Source organism: Emys orbicularis, chromosome 22 (genome assembly GCF_028017835.1).
Source record: "Emys orbicularis isolate rEmyOrb1 chromosome 22, rEmyOrb1.hap1, whole genome shotgun sequence".
Taxonomy (NCBI): domain Eukaryota; kingdom Metazoa; phylum Chordata; order Testudines; family Emydidae; genus Emys; species Emys orbicularis.
The window spans coordinates 12123883-12149179 of record NC_088704.1 but is presented as its reverse complement, the minus strand read 5'-3'; the positions used below and the strand labels follow the sequence as shown (position 1 = coordinate 12149179).

Genomic DNA, 25297 nt, shown 5'->3' with positions numbered 1-25297 from the left:
CCTGAAAGTTTTATAGCAGTTTTCAGACTTTATTGGTCATTTTCTCTATATGCTTTTTATATTCTAGTGTTTTAAGTGAGTTAATAAAAGGTATTTTTGTCACCACCTGCGAGAGTTGTCTTGTTCTTTAACAATTTTCATTTCAAGTATGTATTACAATATCATGATTAAATAGACAAAGGATGTTTGTAGAAACAACCAGTTTTTAATACAATTAGGCTATATTCTTCAGGCTCATTTAGCCAATAAAATAAAATTGCATTTTAGTATAACAGCTGAGCAAACTTTTTAGGGTAACCTGCTAAATCTTTCTTAATCTGACTAGTGGGATTGTACTGCTAAAACTGATGGGATGTTGACAGTTTCCTGGGCAGTACTGCTTTAAATATGAGTGAATATGGAGACTGGACCACTACATGACTTAATTACATTTTAGTAATGACTGTAAATGTGAAAACACCTTCAGAATCTTGGTTATACTATCTCTCTGCTGTCTGTTTTTGTAGAGGCAGGTTATTATAATATCCTTGCAATTGTGATTAAGGGTGTTTACTCTGTTCTTAGTAATGTCTAAACTGGCTCTTAAGAATAGAGCAGAAACATTCTGTCCATACTTTGCCATAGTCTTGCAGAGCTGTCCAGCTGAAGCTGTTGGGATTTCATCAGAGGCAGCAAACTCAAAGAACTAGTAAAATTTTTGATTTTGACATTTGTATTCTAACTTGAGGGGAATTATTTATGGCTGTGCTAATATAACAAGTGCTAAACTGTCTTTCCCACTGTCTCAACAAGTATGTTCTTCTGTTAACTAGATTGGTAATACTATAGTTTTATTACGTGTATTTTTTAAAAGGATTGTGATCCACAATATTAAGTGGACACAATCAATTTAACACAACTTTCAGATGGAAAGTATTTAACACCTAAGATTGAGTTTTCTGTAATATTTGCTTTTTTAGTTAATGTAAATAAACTAAACCAGGTGCTGCTAAATGCAAAGTTTCCCTTGATCATTTGAGCCTTCCACCTAGCAACAGGTATGGAAAGCAACTTTAAAATAAGATTTGAGTGTAAAACTGATTAGGTTAGTTGGGCAGATATAACACCTGAAAGTACTAATTGACAAAATGAAGTCTATTAAATCAACTTTAAAAATATTACAAAACTGGAATCTGATCTGTTAAATGCCTTAATGTAACAAAAGGGAGAATGTTATTGTTAGTTACTGCACATAAGAAAGTAGACTATTTAAGAATTTTTCAAAATGGTGTTTTCAATCCATGAAATGTAGTTAATCACTTTTGTATATACCCCATATTGGCCAGCAACCCCACAGTCTACGCCCCAGGACACAATACCACCGACAAACCATTTCTTAGTCAGATTATCTAAGAAAGTTAATGGTCCCCCACTGTCACCCTGACAAGAATCTTTTCCCCCTTCTTCCTCCCCAGCACACAACATGTTTTCTGATAGTATCAGATATTTTCCCTGTGGCAGCTTTGCAAATGCATCTTTACACTTTCTGTTGTCAATAACTACTAATTCAACATACATTAGATGATGGGAAAGCCTCCTTTTCTCAGTTCTTCCCCAGCCAGCTACAGTTCCCATATCATCTGTTTTCACATGGAATCTTTCTTCTTTTCTTGGCAAGCAAATGGGGGTAATATTTGCATTAATTGGGACTTTATGTTTCAGTTTAATCAGTGCAATGTCATTGTTATAACTGGTGCCATCGATGTAACCTTCATGTACAAAAATTTCTTCTGCCCAGGCTTGTTGGTAGTGAACTGAACTTTTGTTCAGAAATCCCATTTTGATTGTCAATGTTGATGGGTCTATTTGACGGGTTACGACATGAGCAGCAGTTAAAACCCAATTGTCATACAAGAGGGCGCCACCGCCTGCTCCTCCATCTTCAGCAATTAGCATAACTTGCCAGGGGAACTGTCCAGGCTTTGCCCTTTTCCCTCCAATTATACGTTCCAGAGTTGTCCTGGTTTGTATTCCACAAACTGATAGGAGAGAAGCACATGAAGTGATAAACATATAGTAAAGATTTGGAGTATGGCAAGTGGTTACTAAGTCTGGCTCAGCTGAAGTCACCAAGTGTAGACATTGCATCTAACTAGCTAATCAATTTTGGAACAGTGAAATCAGTTGTCATCTGTGACCAGCCTGAAAACCTAGACAAGAGCACAGTTGTAAACTTAAGTTTGCAAATGGGTTGATGCTGTCAATTGATTTAGGAGGTGATTTTCAATGGGACTTGTGGTCCTAGCACACTTATGCACTTCTGAAACTCCCACTTTTAATTTCTTGCACTGTGAGCAGAATACACGTAGGGACCATCACTTGAATCCTACTTTTAATTTCTTAAGAATCAAGAAAGAGGCTACATATGAAGTTTGGGCATAAGGAGAAGATGAGGAGGTTCTTCGCGATGTGTGGTCCCTATCTGTATTCCACTGTGGGTTATGCATGTGCCCGGAGTCAGAGAATTTGAAAGTAGTGTCTGGTCTGTGCATGCGCTCTGGCTCATCTTGTGCCTCTGACCGAGGCAAACAAGGACAGAGTGGAGGAAGCAAAGGGGAAGGAGTGCAGGTAGTGGATAGGGGGACCACACATCTCTAAGAACTCCAGTTCTAGGTAAGTAATTTCCTCCTCTTCAAGTGATGGTCCCTATTGTATTCCACTGTGGGTGATTGACAAGCAGTACCTAAGTAGGAGGAGGGTGTGAGGATGAGGGCAGTAGGGTTGAATGGAAAACCTCCATCCCAAAGGATGCATCAGCAGCCGAGTCCTGTAGCAGGGTGTAATGCCTTGCAAATGTGGATGGAGCTCCACGTGGCTGCTTTACAGATAGCTAGGAGCTCACTAAAGGTTTCAACTTAGAGCATGCACCAATGAGAAGGAACTGAAGAGGCAATAGGTCCGCCCCACCCTCTATCGCCTTGGTTGGAAGTGGGAGGTGAGCCAGGGTCAGTGCACAGAGCAGTGGACGCTACTTTCAAATTCTCCAACTGCGGGTGCATGGTACACGTGTAATACACACTAGAATACAATAGGGACCATCACTCGAAGAACAGAAGGGAACAAAAACAGTGTAAAACTATAGAGGTGAATGAAAATCAATTTCACTGTAAAGGACGCTTAATACCATGTGAAATTACAGAATAGCACAAAACTCAACTTCATGGGTTTTCATGCTCTCTAAATACCAGCTAATTAGGAAATGTTGCAAAGTCAGTAATTTAATTGCCTAAACATTCAAAATCATGACATTCTGCAGTAAAACTACCTGATGGGCTCATTTTCACTCAAGTCTTTCTGTTTTAGCCTGAAACTCATGCAAACTGGACCAATGTTGAATATACAAACTAATAAATTCTAATTTTATTGTGAAACTTTTGCCTGCCTCTGGTACCTGGCTCAAAGAGTCATCTGCTCTACTGCAAGTTGGGTCAGATAGAATCAGGTATGAGCTTAAGAGGTCCTGAGAATCCACAGCTTCCACTGTCCTTGACATAGGCGGTGAGTTATATGGGCCCATGCTCCACCAATATTTAAGAAAGTGGGTCTAGCTCCACCAATGTTTGGGCTTACCGTGCTTTCAGGGGGACATGGGGTCCAGGGTGGCCTGGGAGGTTAGCGGGGGACCTGGCGCTGGCAGCAGTGAGAGACCTGGCTCAGCCCACCCCTGCTCCGCCCCCATTCCATCATCCCAGCTTCCACCCCCTCCCCCGAGTGACGCTGGGAGCCAGTGGGGCGGAGCTGAGCAGGGCGGGCTGGGTTGCTCGCTGCTGCCAGCGCCAGGCCCCCCGCTAATCCCCCAGGCTGCCCTGGACCCCACGTGCTCCTGAAGCGCTGGGCCCCCCAAAGCACAGGGCCCAGGCTGGTTCTGCTTGGACCCGCTCTGGGCACCCCCAAAAATTATATAAAGCTGGCACCCATGGGCCTTGATGGGACGTGATAAGTGCTCAGCTTCAAGCCTCCACGTTAACAATGGTGGAAAACTCAGGAGAAGGCCAAAAGAGGCATTCTTAAAAATGGGGACCAGTGTAAAAGAATTAGTGCCTAAAGGAACCCTAGTTGAACTCTGGCTATTGTGAAAACTTAGACCCATAATGTCTTTTTCCTTTTCTTTTACTGTAATTATATCACGTTCCCCATCCTGTTGAGTCTCAGATTACACCACTTCTAAAGGTATGTCTACGCTGGATGCTTTTTTCGGCAGCATGTAGAGTACCTACATGGGTAGCTCCACCAGCACAATTATAAATAGCAATATAGATGATGAAGCATGGTTTAGGTGATAGAGTACAGGCATGCCTGAAAGGTACCCTACATGCTGCCAGATCCTTTTATATAACGTAATGAATAATGACCATGTACTAGTGTAATTTTTGGCAATAGCAATATTTAAAGACCAGTCATAAGACAAATTATACTAAACAAAGCTGCACTTATTATCCTGATACTAAGTTCATGCTAATCTACATCAATTATAAACTTCTTGTATAAATTCATACATTACCTGGCTCACACACTGGCAGTACTTTTTCTCCCTTGGAGTTCTTCCAGTATCCATCAGCACCACACTGGTATCTACCTGAATGTCATAGAAAAAGCAAAAAATACAAGAATGCACATGTTAAGTGGCCATCATGTTTTTAAAGCTCTGCATCTACGGAACATGGCTGTATCTGACCATAGTACAGAGTTTTTCAATTCTCAGAGTCAGGTCCTAATACCCTCTTAGGTTTTGTGAATTCCTATGTGAAGGTGACTCTGTGCATCATCCCTCTCACTAACTGGGCTGTGAGATGTGGGAGGTCAGGGCATTATGCAGCATAAGTATCCTACCCACTTGTAAAGTGGCACCCTCAGATGTGACTTGAATGTAAATTCCACACCCTGAAGGGTAAGGGAATGTATGAAGTGTTAGGTACATTAATTAAATCCTCTGAAACAGATCTTTTGTCACACTCCTTACATAAGGATCGTTTCTTAAAGATACACAATGTTTTTGAGATCAACATTAAACTGATCTTGAATATAATATTTTAAGGCCACGTTCTACTGAGCTGAATGTATTGCCTGTACATGCTACTGCACCATCCCACATTCACCAGCTGCAGAAGAAAAATACTGTCTTGAACCTCTTAGTCAAAGTGACTGGCTGAATTTTTTGTGCCCCATGACTGATTTCTAAATGTTATTGCCTAATGCAGGGCCTGGACCTGGGAGGTGCTGTGCACTGATGTCAGAAGTTGCTTGTTCTCAGCATCTGAGGATCAGGCTGTAAGGAATAATGTCTCCCCTTACCATTATTACTTGCTTTCATAGTGTAGAAGGTGCTCTCGCATTCGTACTGAATCTCAGCTTTGTAGGTGGTCACCTTTGGTCCTGTGATGTAAGTAACCGTGCCGTTGTCTATGTCTTCAGGTTGACCACAGTTGACAACTGAAAACAGTTCCAAAAGACAGAATTGTGAAAGGTTCTTCTAATTACCAATGTAAAAATGGACTGCAACAGTCAACCCAGGAGGGTAGGAGCTGATTGGCTCCTACCCCTGTTAAGAGTGTGGCATGGGAGGAAGTTTGCTGTCTTCATGTCCTATTATATGGTGGCCATCTGAGACAGGAGATAATCTCTGTAACTCCTTAGGATGCACTTTGAAAACTGCTTAAAAGGGAACCTTTTAAAACTAAAGACAATTACAAAAAATAAAGAGAGTGGCCCTTTTCAGTGTTTGTGCATCGACTCTTGAGTGCTGATCTGCAGAGAGGGAACGGTGCAAGACTTGTTTTACCCAAGATTTTTCCTGGGGGTGGGGGAGGAGGTTGGGTGGTGAATACGAGGGAAAGTCTGGGTCAAGTGGAATTATTGGACTATAACGCAACCAGACACACACATTTTTATAAAATTAAAGTTAAAGGTAGCACTTTTGGGTGCTGGAAGCAGTTACGCCCAAGGAAACAGACGTGCATTCTATTCTAGACCAGATCTACTATCTAAAGTATGTCGTACTGCATGTTGTTCATATAGGTAATTGTTATGACCCACAGCCCAGAAGGAAGTATGGATAAATCTAGAAGTTATACTACCAGAGACTTCTATGTTTCTTATAGGGGAAGAGACTATGCCTAATAGTTATTAGAGCAAGAGACTGGGAGGTAGGATTTCAGGGTTCTGTTCCCACGTGCTAGTGACTTGCTTTGTGAGCTATACCAAGTCCCTTTTACTTCACTGTGTCCCCATTTACCCACCTACAAAATGGGCATGTCACTACCTACAGTACCACCTAGGTGTTGTGAGGATTTGAACTTAATACAAAGTAGTTGTAATTTGTGGGGGGAGGTATTGAACAATTGGAATAGTTTTCCCTCTATGCCAATAGCCCTCATAAATTTCTGGATACCTGTAGTGTAGTTTCCAAGTAAACTAACTTGGTGTTGCTACCATCATTGCTTTTTAAAACATGCTTTTAAGGAATGGTGGAAAAAATCAAGACAGCTTCCAATTTTTAAATATGAAATACAATTGTAATAATAAAAGGGGTGACTTTTACGCAACTAAAAAAAAAAAATCAAGCCTATATTGCCTCCTACATCTTGGCACTTATGAAGGTAATTTTATATTCTGGGTTTGACAGGAGAATTAAGACATTGGTATACTGCAAAGTTGAAGACAATTAGTGTTGACTTACTGATGCACTTTGCCATCGGTTTGTTCCAGGAACCACTTTTTTGACATTCTGCTTTAAAAGACTTTAAAACCAGTTCATTCTGCAAGAGGAAAATAGGAAATGTATTTATTTCTCTAAAATGACTAATTTGGCTTTATTAATAATCATGATGTTGCTTATTGGGAGAATGTGTCAGTTAAATATAGAGTTTTAGCTCACTGATATGGAATGAAAAATATGCATAAAACAGATTTAGATAGGTTTGTGATGCTATTCTCAGATGTCCTACTTTGTTCTTAAACAGTAGATTTATCATTTTAGTGAGGGGAAAAGGTATTTCCTATACTGCACTCATCTTGGATACAAACATAACCTTTCTTACCACAATTTGATGGAATAAGTGAGGGTAACTTAACACTTCTGGATATTTGTTTTGGAGTGGCAGTTCTACCCACTTATGCCTGCTATGTGCTCCTAATGGTTAACAATGGAGATAGCTAAAGTAATATAAAAATATTTCAAGTAAGAGCATGCTGTATCTTCTGGATTTTATCTATTTCAGTACATGAACACGCCCTTTATTGCATCTCATTTTGATTATTCATTTAAACTAACAGAACTCAGATGCATTTAGTTATCCTGGGTCTGTACATGAACAACAATGTCCTCAAACTGTCAAAAGCAAGACAGATTCTAGAATCTTAGTGAATGTATAGAAAATGGAGAGAAAACTATTAATGTGGGGCTAGTACACTTTTTATATTGATCATGAAGATAAGCCTGTGTGAAACGAAATAATAAAGGCCAAATTGTGATCTCAGAAGCTTGCTCTGAGTGGGTGCTGTATTTGGAATATCTTCAGAAATTACCTAATAAACACTGAAGTTGAAATGCTATAGGAATGAATATAAAATGTCTTCCAGTGCAGCAATAGAGAGCAAACATCTAGTTTTAAAAACTCTCTCTGCAGAGATGTAGTAACAATTTAAAGAACTTAAAAAAAAAATCATTCTGTTCTATTAAGACAATATGGCAAATGTTTTTAAAGTTATTCTCTAGCTCCCAACTCAATTACAGACAAATCTATAAGTGATGTCCGGAGAGCTTCTAAATCTGGACACTAAAACTTGTTTGGGAAAGGACAATTTCGGAAGGACCACAACTGCACAATAACTAATGCAAAGTGTGTGTGTGTGTGTGTGTGTATAGTTGATGCACCCACAATTACACTAGGAGCAGCACAGAAGTTAAATGACTTTGTACAGTGGCTAACTGGAGAGAAACACATTTAATTCCACAAATTAACCTCCCTAGGGAAACCAGAGAAGGAGGAGCTGTAGTTTACTTACTTCCAACAGCACATATCCAGTATCACAGGATAGAGTATAGTAGTCTTTCAGGATGTATTTTGCTTGCACTGGATTGATGTGACCATGGGGTGGTGCTTTAGGACTGGGGCATGGCAAAGCTGTAGAGGGATGGAAAACAAAACATTATCCTTCCTCCTAAAGCAGATTCTAATCTTTGTTTCTAAATCTGCTGTTAGGAAACCAAATACCACCTTTTCTCCTCACAGCATAACTAAGACCAAAAGGAAACATTTAATAGAGAAATGTGTAAACTTGCTGTGTTGTACTCATGACCAATGGCTGGGTCACACAGGACTGACTAGTCTTCCTGAAGCTGTGGAGTGAAGGGCATCTCTATAGCCTAGACATCAATTCATAGTTCTACCAAGCGGGGTGCTTGTTTCTTAAAGCCAGAGCCAGGCCAGACAATTCTAACGCTAGACCCTAGGAGAATCTCACCATGTGCCGTTGTTCTGGCTCTCCTCGAGGGGTTTTACATTGGTTAATGAAGCAAGTAAAAACTAAGTATGAAAGCAGTTTAGAACGGTTTGCTTGCTGTGCATGCCTCACTGGAATGAAGTCCTGGGAGTGCTCTGCAGCTGAAAATTAAGTAGGGGGAAGTGTCAGAGATGCACTATGTGGTAGTGTAATGGAGCAGTAGCAAACAGCACTGCATCAGTCACTACTGTGCTGTTCACCTTGGCCTTTTGGGACTTCACACTGATAGAAATTCTCCTGCTCCAAAAGTGCAAGCCCTTACTACTTGAGCTAAAGGAGAATCACTGTTGAGCAGCATTGAGCCTATGAGATGCAGTTGATTCTATCCAGTATAGAGAAGTGGCACACTTACACAATAACCAGTTCATTACATGATCAAGCTTCTGATGCAGCAGGAAGTGGAGGTTAGTTTGAAATGAGTAGCGTGGCAATATTGTCAGTGAAATGGATCTCACAGAAATACCCTTACTACTGATCCTAGCCAAAAAGGTGATAGACTGAGAATGTAGCCAGAATTAATATGAGCATAAAGAAATTCGGCCCTGGAAGCAGCATCAGCAGCCCTGCCTCCTACAGAAGAGCTAGATTTACAAATGGCAAGAACTGAGCTACCCACCTGTTGTAGTGTATGAGATCTTCCAACCAGAGTGGTCTCCGGAGATATCGGTGGTGAAAGTAATATCCACAACATTGCTGCCTGTCTCAATTTTTGGAGGTACATTCTGCCCACAGAATGGGCCATATTCCTTTTTGGGTGTTTTAATCTGAAACAGTGAGAAGAGTCAGACAACCGTGCTTCGCCCATTCCAGAGTACTCAGATCATCTAAGGAGCATACAACTTGACTTCAATATGACACCCAGGTAGGAACTGTGCAGACCTCTAGCTGTGGCTCTCTTAGGGGATGATAAATTTTGTTAAATGTTCAATAGAAACAAAGCTATTGTTATTTTGATTGATGACAAGTCATCAATAATTGCATATCAAGCATCTTTCCTCAAAGCATCTCAAAGTGCTTTAGAAATATTATTAAGCCTCACAACATCCTCATGAGGTAGATATTATGTCCATTTCACAGGGAGGCAAGCTGGCACTACAAGAGGTTAAGTCACTTGCCTGAAATCACACAGTGAGTTTAGGGAAGAGCTTAGGATAGAAGCTGGGAATCTTGCTTCCCAATCATCTTATGAAAGTGTATTGTTCTTGGTGACGTTCCCAAACAAGAAAACCTTAAAGGGCAAGGGATAAAGGGCACGATTTGAGGAAGGTGCAGCAAGCCACGAAGGCTGTGAAGAAAAAACAATGAGACTCAACAGACCTTAAGGGCATCATAGGGACACACTGTTTCCACGTGACTTTCCACGTTAAAGGTTTCCACAAATTCCAGGATGATCATGAAGCCATCTTCCACCCGGATAGTGTAGCTGCAGGTGGAGAGTTTGGGATAAGGCTTGGGATAATTGGGGCTGGTGATCACTCCAGATCTCTTAGTAAAAGCATTGTTTTGACACTGAGCTAGAAGAAGAAAAACAAAAATGGTAACAGTGATAATTTCCCCTAGAGCTGCATCTCCTCACATAGTAGGAATTGCAAGGCCTCTTCTACACTAGACTCTCTTCTGGAGAATAATTTTCAAATCATTGCTTAGGACGCAAGGGAAACAAATTGTGTGTGGGGGGGTGCTTACAGATGTCCCTAGTCTGGATTTGTCCCTGTTGCAAAAGTCACTAGATCTATCAGTGACTTTGGGACATAGTTAGAGGCCCAGCACCATACAGCAGTTCTGTCTCAGGAACGGTACCTTGACACGGGCAGGGATTGAGTGGGAAGAATAGCAGGAGCCAGAAACTTAATAGCCAGGGTGTTGCAGGTCAGAATTAAGAGGCAATAGTAGGGCTGTGTCAGTCCAGCAGTGGCTGGCTGGGAAATATTAGAATGTGACAGAGCTGGGATGCAGGCAGGAGTGAAATAGAGAATCTGTATGTCAGGTCTGCTATGCCCCAGCAACACTGTAAGCTGCTAAACGCCTGGCTTTCCTACTGTAGCCAGACTGTGCATGGTTCTAGTCAAAGCTATCAGTCCCTCACTTCCAGAAGCCTCACAATACATCTCATCCTTCTTCCTTTGCCAGAGATTTAAGATATTTTATTCTCTGGGCAAAACCAGCTGTGCCCCTTGGAGCCACAATGCTTCCGGCTAAAGAGAGACAGGGAGGAACAACCACAAGGCTCTCTGCTTGTTGATTGCTGTGAAGTGGTGCTTTGATCAGCTGGGCACCAAGGGTTTATGATGTGCTGCCAAGAGTCAGATGAGCAGCTTCCTTTAATTAATAGGAAATGATGGACCAGTTGCTAAATTTGGCATATTGTTCAGTCTATAGCAGCACTGGTAAAGCTAAATTAATTATAAAAGGGAAAACTATTTAGCTTTTTAAACATATCCTTAGGCCCACAATGCTAATCCCTGTCAACAAAAATGCCATCACAGCCCCCTGCCCCATTACTAAACACATTCAAAGCTCTAAAACAGAACTTGCCTATGGGTTGCCTAGTTAGAGGGCAAGCTTCTCAGGGTAGGGACTGTCTATTGTATGGTGCAGAGCATGTTCGTGCCACTTAAAAAATTCTCATTTCCTATGGTAAAGTTGTGGGCTTCTCTTATTTTGGAGAATGAAACCTGTTCTCACCTGACCCTCAATTATACAACAATCCTGTCTGCTGATGCTCAAATTTATATTGTAAGCTCTTTGAGGCAGAGATCATATGTTTGTTATGTGTTTGAACAGTGCCTAGCATACCTGCACTACCACAATACAAACAGTAACGTGCTTTGGGCTCTGCTTACATTTCTTTTAGAGAGGTAGTATCCTTCCAGAGCAAGCTGAAGTTTCAGAACCATAACTCTGAGCAGCTTTTCTGGAGCAGCTCTGAGCAACTACATGAACCTATTTATCGCCATGGTACCTGAGCATCAGAGTGCATTGTATTTCAACCTTGTCACCCAAACAAACATACAGATTGTTAGGCTTTTTGCTTTAATACCAGGCTCCCCTGTCATGGAATCTGAACACACTCTCAATTTTAAAGTCCTGGCCGAAGTGCCCGTCCCGCCTGCAGAGTGCATTTGCCTTTGCCCTGAAGGAGTGAGAAAGTTCTTTGGTGCACTAGAGTGCCAGGAGTTTGACAGCGGAGTCTGACTCTGCTCTTGCAGTCCGCTGCTCACTTCATTTCCTGTAGCTGGTATAAAGGAATCAGTTGAGCTATGTTAGATGTCGCCACCCATCTCTTCCTCCCACTTCACACGCCAGGAGAATAATTGGCAATTGCTTTTTTCTTTAAGTCACTGCCACATTTTTTCCCATTAAATGGATGGCCCTGTAATTCTATGGTCTGTCTCTCAATGTACTGAAGCCTTTGGTGAGTATTAGAGAGAAAACTAGGGCCCCATGATGCTATTAATCTTCTGTGATATGCCTTCCTGAGCCATTGATGGTGTTGCTTACAGTATTGATTGGGAGACTTTGGGTTCCTTGCTTTGCCCTTAAGAGCTTGGTGGAAAGTAGCATGACCACATCCTCACTCTCATCCATTGCAGGGCCAGAACAAGAAGGAAGTCCTATTCAATACAAAACATCTAACTCCTTCCTGGTCACAAACAAAGTAGTGGAAAATTGCTTGCTCTCCAAAAACTACATTTTCCTTGTATCACAAGAGGCTGGGCTAATCCTATCACCCTTATGAGTGGTCATAAAACAGGTGGGAGCCAAGGGGCAGTACCCTTCTAGCCTGGAGAATGAGACCGTGCCTGTTCTAGTACCAAAGAGCCAATATTTTACCTACACAAGCCTTCACCCATGCCTTGCATCTACTGCATAAATTAGGAATACCCGTGGAGGCGAGAGTGTGGGACAGGGCCATCTCTGTTACAATGACCTCTGTGCTAGGTTACTTGATCTTGGCTTCCATTTATTATACATGGGAAATTATATACTATAGTTATTGTAATCATCATATATATTTATATTTAAAATACTGGGATTAGTTAGAGAAGAGATTAAAGGGCAACATGATAGAGAAATCCAAGATAATGAATGTTACAGAAGTGGTCAGTTGGGCTCCCATATTTTGTGCATATATTACCTATCACCATGGTATCCAAAGACTACTTACTTTCTCTGATAATACAAGAACAAAGGCACATCTACATGAAATTAAGGGCCAAGAAATTTAAAATCGGATACAAGGAAATACTTTTTTTTAAATGTTGCATATAATTAGGGAATGGGTAATGGGGTGGATCACTTGATGATTTCCTGTTCTGTTCATTCCCTCTGGGGCACCTGGCATTGGCCACTGTCGGAAGACAGGATCCTGGGCTAGTATGACCGTTCTTATGTTCCCTGTGGAACTTGCTGACGCATGATGTTAACAAAACTAAGAGTTTAGTGGGATAAAAGCAGACTAGACAATTACAGTTACACTAACTAGGATCAAAGTGTCTAAGGGGGATCAACACAGGACATAAGGCAGCCACCATTTAGGGTTAGGAAGGAACAGCTCACAGAGGTGTATTTCAGAACCGTTGATTATGAGGGATTTATACCATTCTCTGAAGCATTTGGAACTGACCATTGTCAGAGACCAGGCACTGAACTAGATGAACCATGGGTCTGACCCAGTAAGGAAATTCCTATGTTCCAGAATTGCCCAAAAAGTGTTAATCTCCTAACATAGCACAAACAAGAGGTTTGTGGAGAAGCTCTTTGGGGCAGGAACAGTCTATTTGTACTGTTCATACAGCGCCTCGCACAATGGGATCCTGGTTTGTGACTGGAATCCCTCAGTGCTGGCACAATACTAATAAGAAGAGGAAAGTGCAGACAACTCACTAATTCAGAAAATGGGTCCTCAATCTTAACCTTGTTCTGAAGGACTGAGGAAGGGCAAAGATGGAGGCTAATTCATTCTTCATGCTCACTTAAACCTGGCTCCTTTGAGTCAAGAGTGTCCATTGAGACTCATTGTGGTTGGTGGTTTTGCAACAAGACCATTTGGGGACATGTGAGCAGACACCAATAAACCCTCTTGATGTGTAGCCACAAGCAGCGGCTAAAACCAGCTGACCAGACAGGAACAGACGCCTCATGCCAGACCAAGAGATTTGCAGCTTGAAGATGAAACACTTTAGGACCTGTTCTACTTTTCTATTCAATATCTCCTGGATGTGGCCATGGGGAGCTGCCTTTGAAAGGGCTGTATTTTTACTTCACAGATCTGCAAGTGAGAAACTCATAAACTAGCCAGCACAAAAAGAATCAAATAATGTTCAAACAGCTCTCAGCAGGAATGCAGAGCCTGGGTTTCTCAGACCAACCTTTAGAGCTGCCCAGAGAGCGCGCAATTATACTTAGCCCATATTTTTATTTGAATCACAGTGAGCTGTTTGCCAGAGACTTGAACTCTGAAAAATGAGCCCCTCTAAACTTGTGAGCTCAGAGCCACTGGCTCAGGTTTCTAACAAAAAGTGGGTCATAAATCGTGCCATTGAGCCACCAGAAAACTCTCAAGCTGCTATAAGCATGGAAGCCAACAGAACTACTGTGAGCATGAAGCAGCCTTCAAGACAAGATCAAGTACATCAGGACAGAGCCTTCCTACCCATGAAAGAGCTAGTCAGTCTGAGATTGGCACTGTGATCTCTGTCTAGGTTTGAATATAGCCTTCATCACCAGAGTATCTAAGCGCTTCACACTCATGGTGCGTGGGGGGGGGGGGTTACCCTCACAACATCCTTGTGAGGTAGGGAAGTGGTGGTGTTCCCATTTTACAGATGGGGGACTGAGGCACAGGGTAGATTAAATGACTTGCCCAATGTCACACAAGAAGTCTGTCCCTGAGCCGGGACTGAGCCCAGGTCTTCCAAGCCTGTGTCTGATACCCTACCTATTAGACCATTCTTCCTCCCAGTCTTCCCTTGGAACAGGGATTTGGGGTATGCACGAACGGAGCATAGAAAAGTAGAGATTGGAGTAGAGACTGAGCCTCTGAGGCTTGTTTTAAGTGTCTCCCCGCCCATTAAACTATCTTTGGGCTCATGAACTTACTGATCTTTTTAAATTTATCTTCAGGGGGATTTTCCTGGAGCCTCTCAGTTCCACTAGTGAATGTCCCACTTGCAGCCAGAAAACAGGGCCTGGAACCTGGCCAGTGAACACCCCATTGAGGTTACCTAGCCAGCTCCTGTGTTACCTTGAAACAGGAAAGGAAGGCATGGATCGATGCTATGGGGACATTAGTGGAGACTGCACCCCAGGATTCAGAGTAGCAGCCGTGTTAGTCTGTATCCGCAAAAAGAACAGGAGTACTTGTGGCACCTTAGAGACTAACAAATTTATTAGAGCATAAGCTTTCGTGGGCTACAACCCGCTTGTAGCCCACGAAAGCTTATGCTCTAATAAATTTGTTAGTCTCTAAGGTGCCACAAGTACTCCTGTTCTTTTTGCACCCCAGGAGTTCACCTGGCCGCTACTGTGCCACTTATAAAGAAGGAACCAGGCACTGAATGGAGCCACTTATTTAAAACCACCTCTTCACTCTGCTGTATCCAGGATACTATCTTTGTCAATGGCAGACAGAGGACACATGGCAGCATATGAGACCTCAGCTGAGCTGCCTTGTGACTACATTTGGAGCTCTGGATCTGTCAGACAAGAGATGGGGCTTCCTTTCCACACCCAGCGGAAAAACACCGCTCCCCCAAAGCTGGCTGCTTTGCTTACACTAACCGCTTCATTATTTTCTTTAGCAAAGCACCAGGAGCCCTTTGCAGAGGGCTCACCAGATCGCACCATAAGAACAGGGTTGGGTTTCCAGTGGGAGATGTGGCTAAAGTCATAAAGTTTGGGTCCAGGTCCAGATTTTTCCACAGTGTCAGCATGCTCAAAACTGGGGCTTTGGGCTTGTCTGAACACAGACACGAGGTTCTCTCTTGGAGTCTGAACAGATCGAACTTACCGAGTGTTCAAACCGGGGGAGGAGTTCAGGCCCTGTTCTAGTTTAAGCACTTTGATCAGTCAAGCAAGAAAAGCCATGGGCTTAAGACCAGAGGCAGTCCCATCTCTAGGTAGCTTTACTGCCAATAGGACGGCTCTCTCTTATCAGCCTCTGCCTTATCTGCCTTCTCCCTTCCTCAGGAGCACATGGCAATGCAAAGAAATGATGGGGAGGCTGCAGTTGACTTTAGGAACAGGAAAGGCCATTTTATTGTCTACAGGAGGCAGGTCTGGAAGGAAGGAAACCGAGATATGCGCAAGTCACTAATCAAACAAGCAAGCGGAGCTGGTGGCCCTGTGACATGCAGCTATGGGCAGGTCAGGAAGAAGGACGAGCCAGCTCTTCCCAGCACATCTGTCTTGATCTCTGCCTATGCGAGGAGAAGCTTAATTATCTCAACACTGGAAAATAAAGGAGAAAAAGAGTAAATGAATAAGAGGGCAGCCAAAACTCAGCCTTTCCAGAGTGGGCCCAAAAACTCAAAGGGGCAGCTTCAGTAGTCAGCATGTTTCCAAACAGACCTTTGGAGTCTGAAGGATGGAATGAGCTCAGCGCTTGCCGTTTTAAATCAAGATGGGAGATTTGCTTTAAAACAACAACAACAAACCCAGCCCCCCTGCTGTTACAAGCCCCAGTGATGGGAAGAGGAAAAGGGACTGGGGCAGCAGGCAGAAGTTACCAATGCACTAGAGATATGCCCGAGTCGCAGAGTCTGGCTCCCACATCGGACCCAAACATCCCACCAATTTGTGCGTGTTTGCAATGGGCTGGACTGAAACGCTAGATCCAGAGACAGGCTCGAGCTTCAGAGTTTAGATATAAATCCACAGCGAAGTGGTGGAAAAGCTGGGCCCGCTGTGTCGTTCCACACCAGCCTCGACCAAGTACAAAGTGGCCCCGGTTCTCCCCAGGCTCAGGAGAGCGAAGCTGCACGCAGCAGGGAGGAGGCTGGCGCCAGGAATCTGCACGTTTTGCTGCAGGCAGAACCAAGCCCGAGGTGGTGATCATTGCACTGATTCAGACAGACATTCACTCCTTATTGTCAGATCATAAACCTTCCTTCAGCAGCACGTGCAGAGCAACAGAGACAGCCAGCCGCTATTCTCCTTTTGAACTGTGAATCCGCTGTCACTCGTCAGCAGATTGTTCCTCCTCGAAGCAGCCCCGAGCTCAGGTCCCGAAGCGCCAGAAGACTCAAAAGTATTATCCATCGCAGCACTCGGAAGGCAGGAGTGCTGGCTGGAGGGTCTGGGCTGGCAGCCCTGCAGACTGAAGGTCTCCGATAGGAGCAGCCACGGGGCAGGCTTCCTTCCTCCAGCCAACATGCCGAAAACCTGCCCTGGAGGGATGATTTCTGGCAGCGACCGGAACCGTTCTACCCTCCATGCCTAGCCAAGCACTGGCCTCTCCTCTGAGACTGCTGACACCAGGGCTGGTGAATGCCAGGGGCGGGATGGGATGCCTGATCTGCAGGAGCTAGACTGAGGCTCCCCTGTACTCTGCCATCAGCTGAGGAGTGTGTGCACTGACTCACACCCTGCACCATCAGGGTGATGTCAGCTGGCCTGCAGGGGCCGTAAGCCAGCTCTGAACTTGGCCGCGGCGTGTGGGTTGCTCACTGACCTGTCGTCTAGAGGGGGAGAGGCACTCCTGTTCTGACGGGGAGGGGGCAGCCCACCCTGCGCATGGGCAGACTCACCTGCGCAGGTCCTCTTGTTTTCATGGAGGACGTAGCCAACCCTGCAGCTGCAGTAGAAGCCGCCCAAGTAATTATGACAGTGATGGTCACAAAGCGGTTCGTCGTCAATCAGCAGCTCACACTCGTCAACATCTAGCGGGTGGAAACACAGCATCATTAACTTGACTTCACTGGGTGGGGGGAGCTCTGAGCAGGACTGAAATGGGAACTGGGGGGAGGTGGGAACAGAGCAGGGACATGTTTTTGGAAACTGACTCGATACCCTTTAAACATGTGTGTGTGTCTGTCTGGGCCAGGCTGGTGTTTCTTGGTATTCTTTGTAAAACATAAAGGTGGGGCTTTCAGAGGAGCCTAAGCCAGGCAGGGGCCCAGTTCCCCCAGGAAGCGAATGAGCCTGGTGTTTCTGAATCACTCTGGGCCTTTTCAAACACACTTCTCCTCCCACTCCCTCCCCTTAGCTTGTACAGTTGGAAGATCCCCTGCTCTAGGCACCATATGCAATTCAAAGCCAAACACCCACCACAATCTGACAGCTTGTGAAGGAGCATACAGGGGATTCCCCCTTCCCCAGACACCAGCTCCGCCTGGCGCGCTGTGACAGTGCCATCTGGCACAGTGATTACTGATGCCGGCTTTGTATTCTGATCTCACACGGATTCCTGCCGTACTCCATTGTCCTAGGAAGAATCTACCTCCTAACATTTTGCTCTCCTCCAGCGCTCTCAAATCCTTTACAGACGTTAATTAACCAACACAGCAGCCCTGGGTGGTAAATGGGAGTCTCCCCATTTTGTCGGTGGGGGAAGAGCAGGTTCAGAGATAGGAAGGGACTTGCCCAAGGTCACACAATGAGACAGTGGCAGAGTTGGGGATAGAACCCAGATGTCCTGAGTTGTAGTCACCTACTTGAGGGGTGCTGACCCTAGCGTAGCTGGGTTGGTTTCTCTACCCCTTCCTCCTCACTGCGGGGCCCATCTCTCACCTTCAGCTGCGTAGAAGGCCTCGAAGCCAGTGAACGGGTTCTCGTTGGAGTAGTCAGATCGGAATGTCACAGTGAGGGTGTTGTCAATGGAGTGGTACGTCCTGTTGCCCGGAGCCTCCTCGGTGTCTGTGCTCTCATGTCCACACAGCGTGGCCACCAGCTTCCCGCCGGAGCTGATCTGCGCAGGGGATGCAGTCACGTCTACGCTCAGCTACAGCCTCTATTTCCACGCCCGCCCCCCACCCAGTGCATGGAGCCCAATCGGGGACCAGGAGCAGGTCCTTGTGCAGGGCCACACCCAGCTCCCTCCCTAACCATGGTATGCTCCATTGCCAGCTCCATATAATTATCTCCACCCCTGCCTGCTTCCAGCTTGCCTCGATTCCCACCCCCACCTTTCAGCTGTGGCATCTCCCCCTCTGCAGCCTCAGAAGCATGACCAAGCAGGGAGAGAGGGACTGGAGATTGCTGGAGAGGCAAGAAAAGGAAGGAAGAACCATGACAGACACTAGCAAGAGCAGCTTTAACTTGTAGCCAGGGCTCCACAGGACCCTGAATGAATCAGTGCATCCACCATGTGCCCTGGCCACGTGCTCTCCACTCTGCTGGCAGAGCTGAGGCTGAAGGTCCCCTGCTCCTGGCGGACTTTCCACCACCAGGAACTTTGTCCCCCAGTGGGACAATCAGGGGGTTTAGAGATTACAGCATTCTCAGAAGTACATTTGTGATGAAGACCATCCATCTGGATTTGGTTATACAATCGCGGATATCACATTACATGGTGGGCAGCGATTTCCCCACACCCTGACTTGCCCCCCATTCTCCTCCCCTCCCCTAAATCCTTGGCTGTAAAGCTCATTGCCTGAACCCTCCCTTCCCCCCCAAACACACACACAAAGGCACAAGGCCAGCTTGGGCCACCAGCCCAGGGTTCTGTTTGCTGTGGGTTTTGTTCCTGTTTGCTTTCCCCTTTGATCCGATGTGGGAGCAATCCGCGGGGCTATGGCCAGTCACAGGCGAAAGTAGGGATTAGGGTTAAACGCAGGTTAAACACACACAGCTTTGAATTTACGGTAAAGCCCTGCTGAGCTGGGTCTCTCCATTCCCACATTCTCTCTGATGCAATGTTTCTTGGTGGGAAACACCCACTGGATTCCCCGAGTGTCCCGCTCCCCTGGCCCCATGTCCCTGAACGTTTTGGACGCTGCTACTAGGCCAATTTTAGGATTTGTGCTGCCCCTGGGGGCGGGGGGGGGGATGAGAGCTCATGCACACAAGTTCCTGCAGCGGGTAAGAGGCTGAGCAGTCTGACCAACAGGGTGCAGCCTCAGAGGAAGACGGTGAAAAGCACTATGGCCTTAGAGCAATGGTTCCCCAACGTTAACAAGCCGCGAACCCCTTTCACTAAAATGTCAAGTCTGGTGAACCCCCTCCTAAAAATGAATATTTCCAGGGATTTTCTCCCTTACCTCAGCATCAATTATAAAAGCAGTGATCTTGGAAATATAAAATTTGTTTTTATGACATGCTTATTACACACGATTTATTAACTATGATTTATCATCACAGTATTTTTATTACATTAGGAAAATGGCAACACTCTTCCAAGATCTCACTTTTGTAGCTTGTATCACTTTTGATGCAGCCTGTTATAAGACAAGGCTCCTATCAGAGGCGCCAGTAGAAAAAAAGGTTGCGGGGGCAAAGCCCCTGCGCACCCCGGGTTCTGGGGGGGGGGACCTGCCAGAAAAGTGGGGGGGGGGCCACGGGGGCCGCTGGAAAAAAAGGGGAGGGACCCGCTGGGGTGGTGGTACAGACATGGGGGCGGCATGTGACCCTTATCACCCCCCATACTGGTGCCTCTGGGTCCTATGTTTCATCAAGGAGTATCAGATGTGAAACAGCAGGAAGCTATTTAGGAAGCCAACTCAAAGAGTTCCTCCTACACAAGCATTCAGGTCTTGAGCAGTCCAGGCAAACAATGAACGTTACAACCAAGCTTAAACTTGTTCTTCATAATCAATTAAAAATAACACTAGCAGCCTATTACATTTTAAAAACAGCAGAAAATATCCATCTCAGTGTGATAAATAGGCTTGCTTTGATCTGCTTAGCTCTTGGAAGTCCCCAAGGCTCCGGGCTGCTGGCCCCATGCTGCCCAGGGTCCCTAGGGACAGCTCTGTTCGCCATTAGGGAATTTTTCCCCCCAAGAACCCCTTGTAACATTTTGGGAAACCTCAGGGGTTCACGAACCCCAGTTTCGGAACCACTGCCTTAGAGGAACATGAACCTCTCACCTGAGTAACTCAGGGATTAAGATTTTACTTAAAATGCCTGATCTGGTTCTACTGAGCTTAAAACAACCATTGCCAATGTGGGCACACCACCTGCTTCCTGCATGTCTCCTGTAGATATGGCTCCCCCAACCACACACTGACCTTCAAGTATGCCCCCACCGATATCAGTATGAACACGTGGCTGGACAGCTGGTGTGCTGAGATTGCTGCCTTGTGCTCCCATCTTCCCCCATTCCTTTGGCCACTCATCATACGCTAAACTCGTTAATTCTCTGGGGCAGGGCCTATCTTTTTATTAGATGTAAAAGAACATAAGAATGGCCATACTGGGTCAGACCAAAGGTCCATCCAGCCCAGTATCCTGTCTACCGACAGTGACCAATGCCAGGTGCCCCAGAGGGAGTGAACCTAATAGGTAATGATCAAGTGATCTCACTCCTGCCATCCATCTCCACCCTCTGACCAACAGAAGCTAGGAACACCATTCCTTACCCATCCTGGCTAATAGCCATTAATGGACTTAACCTCCATGAATTTATCTAGTTCTCTTTTAAACCCTGTTATAGTTCTTGCCTTCACAACCTCCTCAGGCAAGGAGTTCCACAGGTTGACTGTGCGCTGTGTGAAGAAGAACTTCCTTTTATTTGTTTTAAACCTGCTGCCCATTAATTTCATTTGGTGGCCCCTAGTTCTTATATTATGGGAACAGGTAAATAACTTTTCCTTATTCACTTTCTCCACACCACTCATGATTTTATATACCTCTATCATAGCCCCCCTTAGTCTCCTCTTTTCTAAGCTGAAAAGTCCTAGCCTCTTTAATCTCTCCTCATATGGGACCCGTTCCAAACCCCTAATCATTTTAGTTGCCCTTCTCTGAACCTTTTCTAATGCCAGTATATCTTTTTTGAGATGAGGAGACCACATCTTTACGCAGTATTCAAGATGTGGGTGTACCATGGATTTATATAAGGGCAATAAAATATTCTTCATCTTATTCTCTATCCCTTTTTAAATAGATTCCTAACATCCTGTTTGCTTTTTTGACTGCCGCTGCACACTGCGTGGACGTCTTCAGAGAACTATCCACGATGACTCCAAGATCTCTTTCCTGATTAGTTGTAGCTAAATTAGCCCCCCATCATATTGTATGTATAGTTGGGGTTATTTTTTCCAATGTGCATTACTTTACATTTATCCACATTAAATTTCATTTGCCATTTTGTTGCCCAATCACTTAGTTTTGTGAGATCTTTTTGAAGTTCTCCACAGTTTGCTTTGTTCTTAACTATCTTGAGCAGTTTAGTATCGTCTGCAAACTTTGCCACCTCACTGTTTACCCCTTTCTCCAGATCATTTATGAATAAGTTGAATAGGATTGGTCCTAGGACTGACACTTGGGGAACACCACTAGTTTCCCCTCTCCATTCTGAAAATTTGTGCGCCTAGCACAACGGGCCCTGAACCGGATATCAGGGCCTCTAGGTGTTATTGTAATAAAACAACAAAACAACAACAACAACAACATCATCATGTAGGCACAAAAGGTTGTGGTCAAACCTCCAAAATCCTCCCAATCAGCCTGGCTTTGAGTTTGATCCAGCAGCGTCTCCTTTCAGGCTTTTTCACACTTCCCCCAAATAGTCCATTGGCCACTTTCTTTTTGCAAGCTCTTCCCCATTATATATGGACATCCTGATGCTACTGCTTGGGCCATGTCCCATCAGCACAGCTCTCATGAGACACAAGTATTTTGTAGAGCCAGTCAAAAAATTTCAGACAGGACAGAAAATGCTGATTCAAGCAAATTGAAACGTTTCCTCGGAATGTATCACTTTGTCACAATTTTTGATGAAAAATTACTGAAGGGTTTCATTTAAATAAGAATGAAGTGTTTTGCTTCTATTATATTGCATTATAATAGATAATAGATAAGTCTTATATTATAAATTATAATATAATACGAGAAGTGATGCACTTCCGTAAGCTTGTTTCTGTATTTCCAAAATGGAATTGCAGCAATATTATTTTGTGAGAAATTCTGACTTCTTGTTTCCATGTGGGCTGAAAGAAAATTTCAACATGTCCGATCTGCCCAGGGCACAGAAATTCAGCATTTCCACCAGCTCTAGTTTTCTTCCAGCGATGCTTCCTGATCCTGTGGGCCTATGTGAATGCATCACTTGCAAATCAGCTGAGCCCAAACATTACAAGGAGATCTGATCATAAGAAAAACTGATTCCTTGAAACCTGCGACCTCAGACGGAGCTGGTTGTGCCATATATATCAGTATCCACATTTCAATCTGAGTGTGGAAGGGGATATGCACCTCCAGTAGACACAGACAGTATAAAGCAAACTACCTAGAGAAATGCATGCGTCTCTACAGAAGTGCACATGCAATCCCATATTGTAAGTACAAACATACACGTATCATATACATCCAGCCATCAACGTGCACAGACACAAAGTTCTATATTAATACATACGCCTCATACATGACCACGGACACCCTCTTTGCCCCGTGGCTCCACGTACCTTCACGTAATCATATTCACACAGGTAGGACAGCTCCATGTTAAAGTGAGTGAAGTAGATCCGGATGGTGTATCCCTTGGGGACGCTGATATTCCAGGTTCTCTCCTTGCTGTTGGGGTACACGTTTGGGAAGTCTGGGGATGTGATCCTCCCATACATTTTCTGCAGCTGGATGTTGCTACCCACTCCATGGCAAAGGGCCGCCACGAGGAGGTACAGCCTGAGGGGGGAGAACGTTAGCTCAGAGATCACGCTCGCTACATACCGTGGGCACTAGGACATTAGTCAACATCTCTGCACCTGATGCTCCTCTCCTGTGTAAATGCTCTGGGTGTCAAAGGAGTGCTGCTGACATAAGACCCAGGAGAGGAGAACTGGGCTGCATCTCCTTCCATAAAAACAGGACAAAGAGCTAGAGAACCCAGGCTGCCTGAGAAGAGCCTCCTTGACTTCACTCACCTCATCCTTCCACTGTCCTGCCGGAGCCTGCAGCAGCTTCTCCTGGTGTGCTTGCCTCTGAGGGGGAGTTTGCTTTGCTGTGTTTGTCTGGCTCTTGAACTCTGATGTTTATCTCCCTTTCCACCCTCAACCGGCTGAGTTCTGGGAACAGCAGTTACAACAGAGCGGGCCTGAGCTCAATGCACAGGACCCGAGTCAACCCCGGCTCAAAGTGCAAAGCAGAGCTGAAAGCGTAGCTGGATTCCAAACTTTTCAGCCCCCACCTCTCTGGAGGGATGAGCAATGGGCCTGGTATTTGTGCAGAGAGGCCGGGGAAGGGGAGAGGATGGGTAGGGACAGGTACAAGGTGGTTCAAGACTGTGTGCGCTAGGGCATGGTCAGGGTGTTTGGGAACATCATTCCCCCTGTTGCCAGCTGTTCGGTTGCTATTACCCAAGGAGTACATTACTAGAACCCTGGTCTCTTTCACAGCCTGAGCCCACGGAGCCAAGAAGGAACCGGATGGGAACCCGGGTCCCTTTGCTGATCCATTTTACCAGCAGCTTTGACGGAGGACGATCACAGAACACTGTAGGGCTAGTGCCCTAAAGAACGCTGTAACCAGACAGGAGGCGCTCAGGTACTACGGTGATGAGGGCTCTCCGAGGACTGGGGTACACAGACCTAGGGCTGGGGATTTGTTAATGGGGCACAGAGCCTTTAAGCTCCCAGCTGCTGGCTCTAATCCAGCCCAAATCTGTTGTTCTGTGCTTTATGTGCACATCCAGCCTTTGCCATTTCGCCTCCATGCTGCAGCGCTGGGCTGATAGGGTTAAAAATCCAGCTGTGGAATTACACCCAGCGGTCCCATGCAGGGTGCTATGCCAAGCGGCAAAGGGAGAGTGGGAGTCAGAGGAAAGATGGAGAGTTGGCCATGAAGAGAGATGCAGGGAGGCAGGAGCTGCACGGGAGAAGCTCTCCCCCCACCAGCACACAGATGCAGGAAGCCAGGCCGAGGGAAGTGGTGTGGTGGGGAAGGGGCATAGCAGGAGAATAAAGGGAGTTTCTCCTTGTCCAAATGGGACCCTGCAGTGACCAGCAGCTTAGGGTCCTCTCTTTTCAGTCCACAGATGATGCAGGCAGGGCCAATCCCTGCTCACCCGTAGCACCAGCCAAGGCACAGATTCCCACACACTTTACAAGCACGATGCATTCAGCTGCACAACAGCCTGGTGGTGCTGGGGGGAAATCCCAGTCCATGTATAACACGGTCTCCACTGAACCGAACGGGTGATGTCTGCTATGGTGCAGGTCAGCGTGGCTCTGTCGATGTCTCGCCAGCTGAGGAGCTGGCTCATAGGTCAGATCCTGGTTCCCCTTGAAGTCAATGGCAAGACTCATACCGAAGTCCCCGGGACGAGGATTTGGGCCATTTCCTCCCAACACAGGGCCAGATTCCGGAGCTATTCGGGCTGTACTGGAGATCAGAAGTGGGGCCCTCCTTAGATTTTTTTTGTTTTGTTTAAGTTAAAGATTTTCTAGAAACACCCCTACCCCAGCTCCCCTGAGTACAGGCCACAGCAGACAAGCATCGAAGAGGAGTGAGCAAGCTCCATATAGATTGCATAGGTGCTGTCTCTCTCCCACACCCATCACCCAGAAGGGAAGGAGATGAGGGAAGCTGACTTGCAATGAGAAGCACGGGTTCCTCTGTGGTCTGTGAAGAGGAGTTGTGCCAGGATTATCCTCTT

General features: G+C 45.3%; 1 protein-coding gene across 1 annotated transcript; it reads right to left on the bottom strand.

Moving 5' to 3' along the window:
* Positions 1 to 1248: 1248 nt before the first annotated feature.
* MASP2 (MBL associated serine protease 2) lies at positions 1249 to 23327 on the bottom strand. Its single transcript, XM_065421395.1, has 10 exons — positions 23109 to 23327; positions 18274 to 18451; positions 17292 to 17423; positions 9859 to 10055; positions 9158 to 9305; positions 8044 to 8162; positions 6716 to 6794; positions 5332 to 5469; positions 4541 to 4615; positions 1249 to 2018 (listed from the first exon to the last, which is right to left on the bottom strand). Exons 1-10 carry the CDS (start codon positions 23265 to 23267, stop codon positions 1249 to 1251), a joined length of 1995 nt encoding a protein of 664 aa, XP_065277467.1. The 5' UTR covers positions 23268 to 23327.
* Positions 23328 to 25297: the final 1970 nt, after the last annotated feature.

Coding starts and splice junctions, on each gene's coding strand:
- MASP2 (XM_065421395.1), bottom strand. CDS start 23,267: ATGTATGGGAGGATCACATCCCCAGACTTCCCAAACGTGTACCCCAAC. Junction 18,452..23,108: donor GTGAATATGATTACGTGAAG/GTACGTGGAGCC, acceptor TCCCCTGCGCAG/ATCAGCTCCGGCGGGAAGCT. Junction 9,306..9,858: donor GTCCCTATGATGCCCTTAAG/GTCTGTTGAGTC, acceptor TCACTGTTTCAG/ATTAAAACACCCAAAAAGGA.